General features: G+C 48.0%; 5 protein-coding genes across 5 annotated transcripts; 2 read left to right on the top strand and 3 right to left on the bottom strand.

Moving 5' to 3' along the window:
* Positions 1-207: 207 nt before the first annotated feature.
* Positions 208-2,221, top strand: Aud_004480 (ankyrin-2; the record flags this gene model as incomplete). The annotated part of the gene is made up of 8 exons (XM_043289420.1): positions 208-650; positions 706-899; positions 956-1,272; positions 1,323-1,547; positions 1,677-1,757; positions 1,817-1,846; positions 1,902-2,027; positions 2,081-2,221. 8 exons carry the CDS (start codon positions 208-210, stop codon positions 2,219-2,221), a joined length of 1,557 nt encoding a protein of 518 aa, XP_043145355.1.
* A 976-nt stretch (positions 2,222-3,197) lies between these two features.
* Positions 3,198-3,833, bottom strand: Aud_004479 (uncharacterized protein; the record flags this gene model as incomplete). Its single annotated transcript, XM_043289419.1, has 1 exon — positions 3,198-3,833. One exon carries the CDS (start codon positions 3,831-3,833, stop codon positions 3,198-3,200), a length of 636 nt encoding a protein of 211 aa, XP_043145354.1.
* A 2,684-nt stretch (positions 3,834-6,517) lies between these two features.
* On the bottom strand, positions 6,518-7,707 carry Aud_004478 (uncharacterized protein; the record flags this gene model as incomplete). Its single annotated transcript, XM_043289418.1, has 3 exons — positions 6,518-6,874; positions 6,933-7,407; positions 7,463-7,707. The coding sequence occupies 3 exons, from the start codon at positions 7,705-7,707 to the stop codon at positions 6,518-6,520; spliced, it is 1,077 nt and encodes a 358-aa protein (XP_043145353.1).
* Positions 7,708-14,242: 6,535 nt separating this feature from the next.
* On the top strand, positions 14,243-14,549 carry Aud_004477 (uncharacterized protein; the record flags this gene model as incomplete). The annotated part of the gene is given in 2 exon segments (XM_043289417.1): positions 14,243-14,248; positions 14,262-14,549. The coding sequence occupies 2 exon segments, from the start codon at positions 14,243-14,245 to the stop codon at positions 14,547-14,549; spliced, it is 294 nt and encodes a 97-aa protein (XP_043145352.1).
* Positions 14,550-15,332: 783 nt separating this feature from the next.
* On the bottom strand, positions 15,333-16,012 carry Aud_004476 (uncharacterized protein; the record flags this gene model as incomplete). The annotated part of the gene is made up of 3 exons (XM_043289416.1): positions 15,333-15,679; positions 15,724-15,819; positions 15,868-16,012. The coding sequence occupies 3 exons, from the start codon at positions 16,010-16,012 to the stop codon at positions 15,333-15,335; spliced, it is 588 nt and encodes a 195-aa protein (XP_043145351.1).
* Between the last annotated feature and the right edge of the window lie 1,029 nt (positions 16,013-17,041).

The following is a 17,041-nucleotide window of genomic DNA, read 5'->3' as shown; positions in this document are numbered from 1 at the left end:
ATAGAGATTGCGCGACTACTTCTTGACAAAGGTGCAGATGTCAACGCTAAAGGAGGCATATATAAAACTGCTCTCCAGGCCGCCGCATTTGAGGGTCATATAGAAATCACGCAACTACTTCTTAACAAAGGCGCCGATGTCAATGCTCAAGGAGGCGAGTATGGAACTGCTCTCCAGGCCGCTGCATCTGGGGGTCACATAGAGATCATGCGACTACTTCTTGACAAAGGCGCGGACGTCAACGCGCAAGGAGGCAGCTACGGGCGGACGCCACTACATCTTGCGGTAGAGGCACGCTCTATACCCGCCGTTGCTCAACTTCTCGAACGAGGCGCTCTAACGAATAAACAAGATTTCGGTGGTGCAACCCCACTTCAGCTTGCAGCTCGAAAGAGGGACTACCAAAATGCGCTACTACTTCTTCCAAGAAGCATTGACAGTCTCTGCTTCGTGAACGCTTCCATGTGGAGGATCCTCTTGCCTGGTTCAGAGCCCCATCTTGAAATGACCAACGGGAAGTCTATGAGTATTGTGAAGAGGACAGAAAACGACTTAAAGAATAGGGGGTATCCGCTTTCTCATCATGTCACGGAGCTGGCTGCAAGGGGCGATGATTTCATGGGGGCGGACATTGCTTCCAGACGTATTTTGTAGGTACTCTTACCCAACTGCTGATACCCCAGCGCTCATAATCAATTGGGGTAGTATTCTTGGCAACGGGGCTCTCTTGTCGTCTTCTTTGACCGGTCCACGTTGCCGTTGGTGGCGTAGAGTGCAACGGCAGGCCCCAGTTGACCAACCTTGGGACCAACGAAGGCAAGAGGTGAACCGAGTATGGAGAGTCCAGTCTAGCACAGCACCCAGTCGAGCGGCCTTGATTCAAATTCCAAAGGAAGATTGTAAGTTTTTTTTACGTCCTATCAACATTGGAGCACCTTCCTAATCAGTCGAAAAGTCTTTGTTGAGTGCTGCTTTACTACCCGTGCAATTACATTGCGTACCTCCGAAAACTGCAAGTGGCCTAGTTTGTCTGATACCTCCGAGTTAGATACACGAGGCTTCGAAAAGACGTATGGTATTCTTTGGATTATGACCAAGCGTCCGAATGCGAAGGCTTCAGAGAGCGCTCTGGAATCAAGAACATTTTTTAGCACAGCTGAATACGCACAATTACCGCCGTGCGCCACGGACCTTTTCGCTCCGCTGGTTCAGCAGCTCCTCGAAGAGTGGCGTCAGACCTTCCAGACAGCGGAAAGTCGTTTGGCAATGAAGGTGAGGAAAACCTGGTTCCTGATGAGGCTTCAGTTAACCAACACGCACAGCGCACGGAGTTGCTGAGGGCGAATGGGAGAAACCCCTGCCTAATCCGAGACTTGCTGGGCGATGCCCAACTGTGGGGTCTGTTAGAAAGGACCTATAACAGGCAAATAACGGAGCTGGTTGCATTTCAGGACAGCTATAGAAGTCAATCGTGGACTGTGCTTCGTGAGAACGACTCTACAAGTAATGAACAGGCAAATGATGATTTGGAGTCCTTCCAGGATGAGGTAAACAATCTGGCAAGGGAATGTCGGCATGGGTTGAAGAGTTTAACGGATACTTCCCATGATCTCATTCAACTGGTATCGAAAAGTGATTCCTGCTCTACGGGGAGAGTGCTGACTGACTTGTGCTAGGAATTCAATCTTACGTCTATTTCAGAAGCACAGAAATCAACATCGACAAACAAGAGCATGAAGCGCCTTAGCTGGATTACGGTAGGCCATACTTGTTGTCTGTCACTAGAGCGTCAGTTTCTAACGTGTTATGCGTGCAGTTTGTTTTTCTCCCACTTATGTTCATCGCGGTATGGCTCTCAGTTTATGTTTCGCCTTGGGAGATGGATTCCTAATCGGATGCAGAGTATCTTTGGTATGAATATCGACGTCTTAAAGTCCAATCCGTCGTGGTGGTTGTATATTCCCTTTGCTGCGGTCACCACATTATTGACGCTGGCCGTGTGGTTGACTTTCAAGTATAACAGCAATGTTAGTCTGACTAATCCCTTACAGATCTGTCCCCTTGTTAACAAAGTACTTAGCTGGAGGAAAGTATAGAACGTGGATTCAACCGTCTTACAAGACGCCAGCCTCAGGAAGACCTTGAGAATGGTCAGCGACTGAGCGTAACTCCACAGCGAAGAACAGCAATGTTTTCGGCTTTTGGGAAAAAACGATCCTGATATCTTTACATTGATTTATCCGCCACGATTCCAGGGGAGTTAGATAATGGGATAGCGGTGCATCCTCGTTACCTTGCGTTTCTTTTTATAGTTAGCTGCAGCACCTCGGCTGCCAAAAACGGTTATACAGTCATGTTTCGTTGATTTGACTTGGCTAGATTGTGCAATTTTGCTTTAATGAGCTGGTCTCCAATCCGTCGGATACTTTTCGTTTTCATTCTCGGTTGTGTGCAATTATTTTTGGGTTAGTTACACAATGCCATGGTGATTTTGAACCATTCTGCGCAGCCCCGGTGCATAGTTTCGGTGCATATTCTCGATATTAAAGTTAATGTCCCATTTCTGGGCACGGTCTGGCCAATCGAGAGCTATAAAATACCTTTGTTCCAGTAATTCACCAGAAGGTATATGAACTGGAGGCTCAATGTCGCAAAAAGCGTGGGCATGATGGATCCAGTGAGATTTGTTTTGTTTTCTTACTCTCCCCCACCTTCCCCCTCCAAGTTAAACCAAGTCATGGTCTGTAGATAAATCAGATTGTCAACATACCGCGTGTTCATATTATCTTCCGTAAGTGCTCCTTGTCCCGAGAACCGTCATATAACTGCCCCTTGGAGGCAGGCAGAGGAGGAGAGACATGAATCGGCAACACGCCCCACAGTTCTACTTGGATCGAAGCACATCCCTACTTACCTCCATGGAAGGCAGATTCTATCAAGCTATCCGGTTCCACGCCGTAGATGTGCTGCTCTATCTAGCTCGCCATCCATCGGTGGAAGCGATCCAATCAGAATGGATCCAAACAAGCAGTGAACCATATAATATTGCTACAACATGCACATTAAGTCCGTATATGGTCTTCGGATTGCACTATGAGCGTCGACGTAGCTATCAGCAAGTGTTCCGCATCAATGTTTGGTGTCCACCGCTGTTGATCGTAGGATGATATTGAAAGGGATTGTGTGTCTCATTGAAGCTACTGACCCTGCAAAACCCACAATGGTTCAGGATGTGGAGACTGTAAGGGGATAAAGAGGCTCTTGACCATTGCCTTGGCTAGATCACTTCTGCCTCCGAGTAGCTCACCAGCACCATCCTCCTCTAACCCTTCAAGAGCAAGAGCATCCGTATAAAAGATAAACTTGTTAACATCCCGGATGAACTGTTCCTGTAGCTTCCTCAACTGGTTTTCCTTGGCACTCCATTCCCATGTGCTGAGCCGAGCATACACAGAGTAGACTTCCAGATGGAACTTAACCAGAGTGTTGATAGTCTCCGATGTCAGCTTGAAGGCAACCGCATTTGCGTAAGCCATGTCGACGTACACGACATATGCTTCAATATGGATCGTCTGGTACTGCAGTCCCACATCTAGTGCCTTTGGAACCTTTGGAAACATTACGGAGCATAGAGTCCAGATAGCAGTCGGCAAGGACAAGATCTCCTTCAGACGTTTTGTATGCTGCTTGACATTCTTTAGGGGCCCCTTGACCTTGCAGACTCGCTTTAAGGTTTCCGTCAACCAGAGCTCGATACTGGTGCTTAAAATCACAGAAGGCGGGCACCGTGGCGCAAATGGTGCAGCTGAAGAAGGAAGTAACGCAGTTGGCATTATGGACCACTCTCACACTAAGAAATAATGGTAGATAGAGAGATTCCAGATACTCACATTACTATTATGATGGCCAGCATCATCATCTCTTATTATAAGCCCATGACCGCGTCCAGGCATACATACAGCAGGGTTAGCACCTAAGGTAGTAAGACGTCCACTTGATACAGAGGGTAATTCTATAGGGAGTCAGGACTTCAGAGTAGCATACTAGGGAAGGGGCACCATAGCAGTTCACACGTAAAATACAGCTCTGTATGTAATTTTACTCCTTTCCCTAGATACGCTAGTGATAATAGCATGGCTGATGTGATCATCGTGGATCTATAGTAAAAGCAATACGAACAGAAGAATACCACTAGTGACTACCTGCTGCTGGTCTCCGTACATTTAGGATATATTAAGGTGCTCCTGCTTGGTATGCCTAGAGTGAAAGTTCATTCCTCCTTTGCCAACATATAACTCATTGACAAAATGTCATCAAAGGCACTTCCTGATGTGGATTGGAGCCATTCTTTCTGGGGCTGTTGCTCTCCATTTGGATCATGTATGTGTTTGGTATGCCCTTCCGTGATTGGTCCCACTGATGGAGGCAGGTCTATATGGTTGCTGCTGCCCATGCGGCTTATTTGGGAAGGTTCAGTCTCAGCTTAATAACCCAGGATCGAGGCCTTCCAGCTACAATAGAGACGTGAGTTGCCTAGGTGACTTATTTGAAATTGAAACTAATTGTGATGTATCTTAGTGCTGTCTCTTTCTGATATTGTCTTGTTGTGGCTTCCACTGGATCCCCTTAGCTCTCCAAAGGGCTACTATACGAACTAAGCTGCATATAAAAGGTTCTGGTTGTGGGGACTGCTTAAAATCTTTCTGTTGCGCACCTTGTGCTTTAATTCAGCACGAGAAAGAGCTGAAAGGACGCTCAACAAATGGCCTGGGTTACCAACGCCCACCTGGTATGGACTATTCTCGGCAGTAGATAACAACGGAACTACTGTGTTGCTTAGCTGGGGGAATATTTCGCATTTCCGGATTTGGCTTTTTGATCGCTTTTAAGTATTCTTATATTCTTTTATGTTGAATGGATTTTTATGCACAGTATCCTTCTTTCCATATTACGGTAATTACCAGATATACGCACATTTAAGACTTAGGCCGAAGTTTAGCTCTTCCCACTGTTTCCTTTCTCCTTTTCTCCCAACTCTGCGATGGGAAGACGTATTTGCAGCTGATGTCCCTTCCTAAGGACCGCCCTCTTAGGAAGGTTTGTTGAGCTCTGTGTTTGTAAATGAGCGAATAACCCACTCTTCCCATGTGTACACAGCTATGTAGGTCCTAATCTTTTGTTTTGGTAGGAAGGAAAATGACAAGGTTGTGACTGAGCTTGCTCCTGGGTCACCAACATAACACTGGCTGAAGTCGTAATATTGGCCCTCAAATTAGATGGAAGTTAAAACAAATACTAATACGTCTTACAACCTATAAGAGCAAGCCAAAATGTTAAGGGTAGAGGTGCTGCGGCTTCAGCTCGTCAGGAAATCTATTAGGAAAGTTATGGTAATGGTGGTACTGGTGCATAATTCTTTTGCTATATTTCTTCCCTGGTAATCTTCACTATTTTCCGGTTTTACCAGACGAACCCACCAGGTACCCACTGGTGCTGCAAGTAATGGTTGTAATACATCGAAAAATAACAGAAGAGGGTACCTTGTGTAGCAACTACGAGAGGAACACCCCCACCTTATGCCCTCATTACAAGGTGAAGGTAAGATACGGGAAAGTCCAAAAAAGCTCCAATAATAGTAAAAATTACTCAGGTATTGGATTATTTCTGTTCGATACCAGCAATGGAGCGTACTGAAACGGGGGTGAAGCCTGATCGTAAAATACCGATTAATTCCCAGGCGGCCCGCCACTCCCTTACCTAAGACTTGAGCTGTTCATCTATGGTAAGAGCAGTATCAAGAGACTTCTCCAAGTGATTAACCTCTGGATGACGCATGTAACAAAAATAAAGCACTGAGAAACTTAAATAGCATGCTTGCTTGGTATAATACCGCCCGTTAGACTAAAAGGGATACTGCCGGGGCACCATTTTTGGCCTAGCAATCTGAGAAAGAACACATAAACTAGGGCAATTACTGAGAATCCATGAGACTTGATGAGACTCCAAGAGAATTCATCTGAGCCATGCATGTAATCCTACTATAGAAGTAGCAGATGACAGTCTTTGAGAACTTAGTACATCAAACATTTAAAAAATATTCTAATCATGTGATGTACACTTACAGCACAAAGTAAGTAGACTCCCTCAGTGGGGTGCCGCAGTCCAACTTCTTAGCGCATTTTCAAAAAGAAGGAACGCCGTGGCTACGCACTGTATCCAGGATGCGGTCTCCCTTGGCACCAGGGTACAGATTTGTATACTTCTGGATGAGCAAGGTGAAGCTTCGGGAGCAGGTTACTCGTGGAGCAGCGAAGCGATCATCGGGTGGAAAGATCTCAGCTAGCCTATTGCATTAGAGCAATCTAGACTGCTCAGGAATGCCTGACATGGTTGAGAGCCGCGGATTTAAGGTAAGAACAATCCGTCGCAAGAGTATATGCGTAAATTGCGTGAAGACACCATGCTCTTTTGGTCACCTAATCTGAGGAACTCCAAAAGAGCTCAAAAATTTCCGAATTCAATTGTTCGAGTCCGCAGATGGGGAACTTGGAACATAATCACTTTCATAACGACTTCGCTTTCTCGCCTTATCCTCTGCGTCTGCTTCCACCTCTGAGCTGACTTCATCAGGGCTTTCAGATCGACGACGTTTTCGTACTCCCGGAGAGAGGCGGTTCACAGAGCCACTCTGTCGTTCTTGGACTGTCTGTCTTGCCTCGGCATCCGCCAGGAATCTACACAAGTCCTCTGAGGAGATCACAATTTCCTGGTCGAGATTCTGACAGTTCCGAGTCAACTCCTCCGTTGCGAAATCGTTGAGCATCAGTCGCAATGAAGTCTGTTCTACAGGTTGTCCATCATCCGTTCGGAAAGCCTGCAGATAATAAGCAGCTAGTCAGCCTTCATATAAAGGGCCATACATGTTCATTTACCACTCGGCACGCCCGCAATTCTCTAGTCCCGTCCCTTAGCATGATCTGGGGACGCCAAATGGAGAGAGTGGCCTTTCTAGAGGTCCTGTACTCGATGTCTAAGCAGACCACAACGTTGACGCTACCGTCGCTGCATAAGATATAGTCATCGGCTAGTGAATTGATCTGCCGGGCTTTCTGGGCGTAGCAGACCTCAATAATCACCCCTGGAAACTGTGCTAAGCGATGACCAAATGACGCGTCAGGCTCCCGTCTAATATACTTTATCGTTCCATCGTCTGCCTCGTCAGGTAGTTCTAATCGTGAAGACGCGAAGTGTTGAATCTCTTTTATATATCGCGCATCCAGCCTATTACATTGTTCGAACGTTTCAAGTTGTTTCATTATATTGCGGACAACATTTGCGCAGAATATTTCGTGGACAGGGGTAGGCATTCGGATAGCTAGGCGTGAACGGAGGGGATCATAATCATAACTGGCTCTCAGGTGTCAGTATCCAGCAATGAGCGATGAGGTAAAGATTATCACACCGGATTTTGTCATTAACGTAAGATTTGAGATCAGGATCAGAATCAGAATCCAGCGCATGTAATACCCCTTTGTAATCGTCCGGACTGAGAAGATAAACAGCCCAAGGCTTCCCGCCGCAGCCCTTTTTATGCGATCTCAAAACATTGACGACGGACGATACACTAAAAGAAGCCTTTCGATCTGACGGCGGAGGAGTCAACGGAGACTCAGCAGTAGTTCCCGGTGGTGTAATATGATCCGCCATGGAGTGGTTACTCAGAGCATGTCGGGCATTGAATCGGATAGCTGCATGTCATGTTTGCTTGGAAGCTAGGGGTATTTGCTCAAGTCATGTGATTTCAATCAAGTCACATGCCTAGCGCATGCTCCGCTTCCCAGTGTGCTCGGCCCAGTCTACCTTCCCAGTCTCAACAGCAGCTTCAGCACTGGCTAACACTTTCATGATAATCATGCTATTTACTGCTGTTGTTTGAAGTGCGAAGGGCCGGTCGAGCCTCAAGAGTTAATCTTTCTGATGCGGGGAAGCTTGGCGGAACGTCTGCCGGTACCCCAGGTCTATTTAGGACGGCGACCCTCCCCCACCTCTTCAGTGTAAATAAACCCACCCAGACTCCCTTCCATAGAGCACATCATTCCACGAGCCCTCAATATGTCCCAGCATACAGTAGATCCGAGGCCGTCTTCAACGTGCGGCCGAAGGGCCTTGGATGTCCTTACAAAGTAAGCTGGATACAACTTCAGGAATCATATATCTGTTCCTGACAATCCCAGAATACGAGAACTAACGGAGCTCTCTGACCTTACCATCATTTGCAACGGGACCAGTTTCTTGGTACATAAAGCAGTTGTCTGCTCACAGTCACCAGTGCTACACGCTGCCTGTACCGGGGATTTCAAGGCAAGTATTATGACTAGTGTAACCTTGTCAACAGTCTAAATCCTAGCAGGAGGCACGGTCAGGCATGTATGAGATGATGGATGATCCAAGGCATATCGTTGACAAACTTTTGCAATACTTCTACACTGGAGATTATATTGAGATGTCTGAAGAGGATGACAGCGCACACTCAGATATGTCTGCGCTGCAACTTCACGCAAGGGTCTTTGCACTAGCTGACAAGTACGACGTGAAAGACTTGTGTGTCTTATCAGCAGAAAAATACTCCTCCAGGCTTGAGAAAGACTTCAACGTTGTCGACTTTTTAGAGTCCATCCCGGATGTCTATCATTTAACGGCCCCACAAGTTCGAACGTTGAGAGATTTTGTTTTACATTTCGCCCGAAAGAACCTCGAAACCGCTCTGCATCACAGCTGGCATTCTAAGGTCTATGATGATATTACATCCGAAGTTCCAACATTTACGAAAGACTTGCTCGACTCATATGTCACGTCCCCGATATTGGCCGATTGTCACAACTGCGGGCCAACAATGGCCATGCAGGCATTGCAAGTTCGATGCCGGAAGTGCAGCCGAGGAAGGGGGTACTGAGAATGATAAGCTTGTTTAGAGTGTTCTCATCCTCTGGCTGTGACGCTTGATTGAGATTTTATTACAGTACTGGTAACGATAAAGAGTATACGTCAGATGTCGCTGACGAGTCCGTCCTCAGGATAGTTTTTCTATTACCAGGTTCTGGGTTGATTTCTGTGATCTCTACTATGAATGGAGACAGGGGAATATGCCCCATTTTTGAGTCCCAAAACAATCGAATAAATTGCATAACTTTGGGTCAAAATTAGTTGCATCTAGTCCATTGTGCAAGATCCTCCGTCAAAATTCGCCTCGATCTTCCAAAACAAGCACCCCTTTCGTGCCAGGAATTTCTAAGATCACCCCGTACCGATGAAAGTCGCTCTTTGTGGCAACGGTCTCTTTGCGTTGGGCGATAAAATTCTGCGGTTGTAGAGCTCTAATCTCTCTGTCATGGAAGAAACAATATTCCGATCGCAAGGATTTGTGCTCAAAGATGAAAAGTTGCTTAATGCGCCTCGCTCTGATTTCCAACCATACACCTCCATGCAGAGGTTGTGTGACATCCACCGTGATGTTGCCAACTTTGATCTCATCATAGCCCCAGCCTTTTTGACGCTGCGTATGTGTATATCCCTCTTTTAAGCAATCGAAGAAGAGCTGTCTCAGTGACTCGCTTGGCACTTCATCTCGCCCAAAGTTTGAGAGAAGTATCATATGGATTCGTCTGTTTCTTCTAGAGGAGCAGACATGGCTAAGTTGAGATCCGATTAAGAGGGGTCTACCACCTAATTCTGTCACTTTATTAAGCCAGTCCTCTTTTGAAAAAATTGTAGACCAAGCGTCTTGAGCTTGTTCACCGGCGTGAGTAAAGATCCAACGTAAAAGCTTGATTGAAACCATTTCCAAAAGAGGTGGAGGACTCGCAGCAAATTCCAGATCTGGTAGTTGCCATGTACAATATGACACTTGCGTCCATGAGAATCCCGCAATATATGCATGTTCTGATAGAGTGTCATTCACTGCAGCGGGTGGACATGTAATTATATTGTATTGACACTGCTGAAATACAGAATATTGCTTAGCATAATGATTAATTTCCGCGATGGGCTAAACTTTCCGGACATGTTACGATATTACAAAGACTAGGTGATGCCTGCCCTCCCCCCAACCCTCTGGTATTTTCGGTCGTACACCCACGCTATCTGCTATATGTGCCTCACCAGCACGCATGCGCGAAACCTGGTGTATTTTACGACACCGCACACCTTGTATTACGGCTATAGACCCACAACACCGTACTGTATAGTACATCTACACAACCCAGATGATCTCTGTCCTCTCAGCTAGATCACATTCCCGATGACGCCTGCACGCCAGAAGTGACGCCTGGCGCGTTTCTTTTGACCTCCCACCAGGCGCCGTTCTAGAAAACTACCAAAGCCTAACTCGGCTGTTCCTCAGCAAATTTATAGGTAGAAAACTTTAGGAATCAGGATTTAGGAAAATTCTTTATCCACAAGAGGATTGCTATAAGCAGAAATAAAACTGCAACTTGCCAACTCATTAAACGATCATACTCGCTTTGACAACACCAGCTACTTTGAGGGCTTGGATGCCGGTGATCCACCTCCGGTGGCGCTGGAATCATGAGCAAGTTAAAATGGACTGCGGACTACAGAATACTTACTTCTGCTGAGAGTCGCATCAATCATGCCCGCGAATCTGTGTATTACTGTCTGGTGAACGGGAAAGAGCAGAAGCCGGATCAAGGCTGCAATTAAATAATATTTCCATTCATATGAGAACCCTGGACTGATGTACTTGTATCATCGTATCATCTGATTTGCCCCCTTCTTCTTGCGCCTGGTGGTATTATCTTTCCATACGCCCACTATGGCGAAAATGAATGTTTCAGGGTGGAGCCTGAAACAGGACATAACAGCCTGTAATTGGTTCAGCAGCTATGGTACATGTGCATAGTGATCAGCTGTAATATTGTGTTAACTCTTACCATGCACAAATCTGCCGTCCTTTGTTGGAATATAGGAAAAGCTACCTCGGACATTTCAGTACGGGATTCTGCTGCGGTACCTTAAAATCACTGGTTATCATCTTTGGTTTATAGCAGCCAAATGTTCCCTCAGTGCTCTTTTCCAATGGTTTTGCTCTCCTTGCTTCTGTACAATGGCTGACGGAACGTCCAAGCTGACGGCTGGTCCCGATAAAAAGTCAGGGATCCGGCATACCAACACCAATCTTACCGTGGAAACGGAATATATGCTCATGGTTTTGGAACTTGAAAACATCCACTGGTGTTATAACTTCTTGTCCAGCTTCGCAAGCTGGGTCTTGTTAGCTGGCTATCTCGTCATCCCTGGAACATTTACTACACTTCAGCAGTCCGAGAACCTCAAATCGGGTCTTCAGGATGGTCGAGCTGAAAAAGCCATTCTCAACACAATCCAAAACCCCCCCTTGGTAGCAATAGCATGCTCCTTCTTAAGCATAGGAGCAAGCATAATGGTCTACCTCTTCTTCAGATGGAGACACAACTACTTCTGGCTGATAAACCGGCTATTTCTGTGGGTTTGATCATCAGTCCATAAGTCTACTTATATCTGGTATTAATCAGCTCTTCATAGGCCAAATCTACTGAACGCGTCCGCTGGACTTCTCACCACACTTATAAATATCTATACTTCAAAGGGAGGCAACTGGTCGATTATGGCCCTGCTGACAGTCATAGCGACGGCGTCATCAGCAACAACGTCTTTAGCTTTGGCCATCTTCTACAAGTTCTGGAAAATCAAGATACTGAAGGAAGACCATGAACGAGAACGCAAAGCTGGTTTGCGAATGGTATATCCTTCAACATTGCAATAATCAGCCAACGCCTACCCTACAATCTGGGATAAAGTACAATACAGGATAATCTGCTTCTAGAGCTCGGCAGACAGGTAGGCACAAGCAGATCAATATAGCATTTACTGGACATACATGAGTGTAGCTCAGCAGGCAGGAATGTAGTTAGCAAAAGAAAATAAAAACTATCTGGACTTTGATTAATAACTATTTTCTGTCTTTTGAGCAGCACTGTGGTGCACTTCATACCTAGGCACCGCAGGTCCACCGCCGGTATCAATCACAGTCACGCTGACGACCAGAATAAGATCAACATCATGTCCGGGCCCCGGGCCGCGTTCCCTTGAGGCGTCGTTGGCAGGCGCGACCCGTGAATCAATGTTGTCGCGACGAGTGGATCCGGCTCGCCACAGCTGCAATCATGCTCCTGACGGTCATCAAGCACTTGCCCGGCCAGCCCTTCCCTCATCCACTCCTGCTCATCGTCCCACAGATCATCGAGCTCCCTTGAGTCAGCGTATGATAATCTGCGGGTTTGCCCATGCGCGTAGATGGTCGCGAGGAGTCCAACGCGTTGGTTGAACACGAACGTCTACATCATCTAGGACGCCTGATCACAAAGAGAGCCCGACGAGGGCAGAGAACATCTCCTCCTTGTCCACGTCGTTGCAACAAGTTGAGAAACCGGTTCTGAGCATCATCGATTTGTACTACATTCTCGCAGATGTGATGCTGCAGCCCGCTTCGCAGCTCACGAGTACAAGATCCCGAAAGGCAACCTGAACGTGCTTGACTGCCCTGTCACTGATCCTGGACAGCTGCAAGCGAATCCAGTCCCTGAACCTCACTTCACATCCATGGGCTCGGACACTGGCGCGTTGTACAGCATGGCCGGAAGATCCTCAAGGTGTCCAAGCTTCTGAGAGCGAGTTCCCATCAGCCTCAAAGACGATACGTTGACTCAAGCCGCCGACTGGGGCCCCTGAGGCCGGATGTGAGTCTGGCCCCAGGTCCAAAGCGATCAGCACCAGGTGGACCCCTCTTTGTAGACTAGTACGTCTGCATGGCTATACCGCAGGACCTTGTTTTTCTGCTCCTCAGCCCCTGACTTGTCCAGCATCTCGTCAGGGCACTCGTAAGCGAATTTTGAGTTTGCCGGTCACTCTCAAGCTATGATAGTGGGTGCACTCAGGATCGTGACGATGCCTATCCTTGAGGGGCTAACACGCGGGTGATGATGGACGCGGTCGTAGGCGTTTTCGGAGCCATCTGCGGGGAGATGCTGGGCAACGTGTTTGCCAGGGACCATCTGCGGTATCCAGTCGTGTGGTGATCTATATCCTGGCTCACGACTGAATTGATCTCCTGGGCCCCGTTCATACCAACGCGAATCCTGGTCCGCCTCTCGCGCTCCCGGCTTCTAAGGCACGGGTCGACCTGAGCCTCCACGGCATACTCCACAATGGGGAAATAAGTCAGTACGTGCCGATAGCTGCAAACTATTCTATGCTTTTGGTTAAAAAGTGCTCACAGCAGCAATTTTCTCCGAGATTGTTGGATTTAAGAGCTACTTAGAGCTCACATATGATTCAAAAACACTCCCTTCGATCGACACTATGACATTCAGAGTTGAATATCATGACGGAACTTGCGGCATACTGTACTGTTCAATAGATATACGCGTCAGATTAACAGAGGTATCAGGCGGTGGATCATCTGCGGGCCATTATCAACACAGCCAAGGATTTGCAGGAAGAGTTCAGGATCAGCCCGAAACATGTGACGCAAATCCCTGTGTGGAAGTAGCTATAACCCATGGGGAAGAGAATTCTCCTCGATTGCACGCGGCTCTTCTCTCACGCGATACTACCTTTATCAAGATAGACGAGCGCGCGGGGGGGTGGTCCCCAGACCTTTTAAGCCAAACTGAATCAACACACGCATCGCGAGCCGGCCAGCCAGCCTCTCCCGAACACCAATCTAGGCGACGATCGAATGAAAAGGGACATAAATAGACCCCGAATGCCCTGACAGCCATCCCCGCGCCGGCACCTCAGAAGTCGCTGCTGCACACACCCGCTCGAATCTGCAGAGGAAGAGGTGGAGCTGAAGCCGTGGAACGCCGCACGGCCGGGAGTGACTAGCAGGGTGCGATAGTGTGTGATAGCGGTTTGTCAGCCGTTGCCTGCTGGGGGCGCTCGGCTCGAGCCATGCCGGCTGGCAGGTACGTCAGACGGCCAGTGCTCAGTATGAGCCGCGCGGTCTCCCGTTTCTCCGTCAAGGCCTCTCAGGTTTCGGAGGGTCCATTCCGTCCTTGTCGCACGCTATCGTATTGGGAGCAGCAGAATAGAATGTGGCCTCTCCGCACGGGCACAGAGAGAGGAGGAGAAGAGGAGGGGGGAGGGGGAAAGAAGGGGGGTGGTTGTTCCCTCGGCCCGGCTGATGGCTGTGAGTGGTTCAGCCCGATCTTCCCGGTACGCATCTGCACCAGAGCACCGCGCTCCACAGAGGTGAGGTCGTCGTAGATAGTGATCAAACGCCTGGAGACCTCGGGGAGGAAGCGCTGGAGGTGCCCGCACCAGACTGCCGCCAAGCTTCATCCATTGCTCTTTGGTATGCTGCTGATCCCAGAGGCCGGCGTACCAGGGGCCCGCTCTGCCCGTCATTGACGCCGTGGAACCAACCTGCCGCTTTCTCGCCTGAGGAGCCGGAGGATCAGCACCACTCCGCCACCGGCACGGTGTGCTAAATGATCCAAACCCAGGCTGGAGGAACAGGAGCAAAAAGAAACTGGGCTGGGGATGGCTGAGCAACATGAGAAAGCAACAGAGCCATAATGAAGTGCCGGTTTCTGCGGCTAGATGTCTCCCGCCAAGGAGGTCAGAAATATGAATGCCGATGTATGCAGGAAAAGGGTCAGTCAACAGTGAAGTACTCCGGAAAAGATACAGAGCCCTACGTGAGGGTGGATTCGACTACCGGAATGTTCAGGATCTGCGCGGCTGCTTTTTTACTGGTAGAGTTCTCAGCTTATATTTCACAAACAGAATAGTAGGCCAGCAGATTCGTGATCGAGGAGTCCTCTCCCTACGCGCAACAGAGTGACCTCCATAATCTGACAGTCCACGAGTTTCCGACTATTGTCATGTGATACCCCGCCATGGATGAGGGGACGACATTGGGCAGTCTCAGCCTGAGGATTTCATCCAGCGCGAAGGAAAAGCCAAATCCAAACAAACGGAAAAATTATCACGGCTATCGCACTCGAACGGAGCAGCACAATCTTGCTCTCAGGGACACTTATCTCGGTTGATCATGGCCCAAAAAGTTGGAGAAAAGGCCATGGGCGGGGAGTGGGAAGAAATATTATCGCATCATATTTTCGAGATAACAGAGGATATGACCATGACATTCCAAGGCGTCTCATGCAATATTCTCGACAAAGACGGGAAACAACTCGACAACTTGGGACGGAAATCTGAGCCTGTGACCCGCGAGGTACAGGCCGGATATCAATGTTTCATAATGAAAGCTAGGGTTCGGTTTGAAAAGCGATAACGTGAGATGTGCCTGTTATCAAATCGTCCGACTCGTCTTCCTCCGACTCACCCTGGAAGGCCTCGACTGTGTCTCCAAGACGCAGCTGTTTTGCGATCTTCCACGCTCTTTTGTATTCAATCCTCGCAATGAACAGCCCATCTGCCCTTTCAGTCGGAAGGTATATCGCAACAGAATTTGTCACATTGTACCCTCCTGTCGTTGTTTCCTCGTTCCATCTCTCGCTAGTCATCACGCCCGTACGGATAGGTTCTGGAAGCTTGTCCGCTCTGGCTCGAGGCATGAAGTTGAATGGGACATAATGGTCCCATGATAGACCATCTGAATACGTTAGCCAGGGAAACAACCAGATTGGGAGAACATACTCAGAACCAGCGGAATGTTTGTTTCGATTGTTTGCGACGCATCTTGGCGCTTGCGTTTTCTTGATGGTTCTCGATGGTGAAGCGGATTTTGGATATCTGAAAACAAGTCAGCACTGTAAACACTGGCTCTTTAAGTTTAATCACCTTGCAGGAATTGTTCGTACGGTGGACAATCTGGTAACTCTTCGTCCCTTATTGTTAGCAAAACCTCCAGTACCTTAGGAGGCCATATCTTGTGGTCACTGGGCTCGATAGTCTCAATGAGGTTGTTGAAAACATCTCCAGCCATTTCCCCTCCAACCCAAGAGCTTGCGGGATAGGAAATTGACCAAAATAGTACCCCATCAGGGTGTAGACTGCGAAGTTGGAGGCATCTCTGGAGGGTAATATTCTTCCGGTTCTTTCTGTCGGTTGAATCGGACTGTAGCATCCTCGGGCCTTTGAAAATAAGTGCAATGTTTCTTCGGAACACCGAAAGCCTTGTTTGCACTTTTCCAATCGCCAGATCTGTTTGATACTGTTCTGCTCCTTGCCTGATTTTCTCGCTCTCTTTCCACGCCTGCTCCGTTCTTGACACCTTGGATGATTGAATACCTTGCTGAAGACGTGAGGCAACTGTGACCAGTCTCAGGCTTAGATCAGTCATCTGAGCCCATTGCTCGCTTAATGGAGCAACTTTGCTTATTTTCTGCTCCACTCCCTCAGCCTTCTTCACTAAAGAAATTAGCTGCGAAATTAAAATACTAGCACCCTTCATGGTGAGATTCCCAATGCTCTGAAGCACAAAGTTTAAGGAGGAGTAGATTCCTAGAATTTGGTAGGAGAGGGTAGCCGCAGAATCTAGGACCGAATAACCTAACAGACTTCTAGGACGCGCGTGGTCCTAGATTTCGGCGTCAGACGATTTCTGCGCGATGCCCGAATTTTGCAGGGATACCTCTGTTAGTGGACGAATGACAATCCTGCGGTTACGCCGGCAGCAATGCTAGTAGTCTGTACTTTTGCATATGCATAAGGCGTCACATTATGGGGTAGTTCGCGATAACCGCGCCAAAAGATGGCTTAACCTTAACTGATGGCCACGGCAGTGTCCAAGTCGGCTAGATTTCTCGGACTCGTCGTCACCTGAGTTTCGGCGATAAAAGATTTGCAAAAGTCCGCCCAGGGACGTAATTGCGAGGAGCGAATCATAAGCATTCACGGCATCCTGAGGCAATTTACCTTTGTAGCCCCAGTGCCTCGCTCTTACTACGCCATCTCCAGTTGATATACTATGATACCTTCAGAATTGAATCGTCCACGGGCCGCATAATTATGG

The sequence above is a fragment of the Aspergillus udagawae genome (genome assembly GCF_001078395.1).
Source record: "Aspergillus udagawae IFM 46973 DNA, scaffold_3, whole genome shotgun sequence".
NCBI lineage: Eukaryota > Fungi > Ascomycota > Eurotiomycetes > Eurotiales > Aspergillaceae > Aspergillus > Aspergillus udagawae.
Note: the sequence above shows the minus strand (reverse complement) of the source record. Positions and strands in the feature narration are given on the sequence as shown.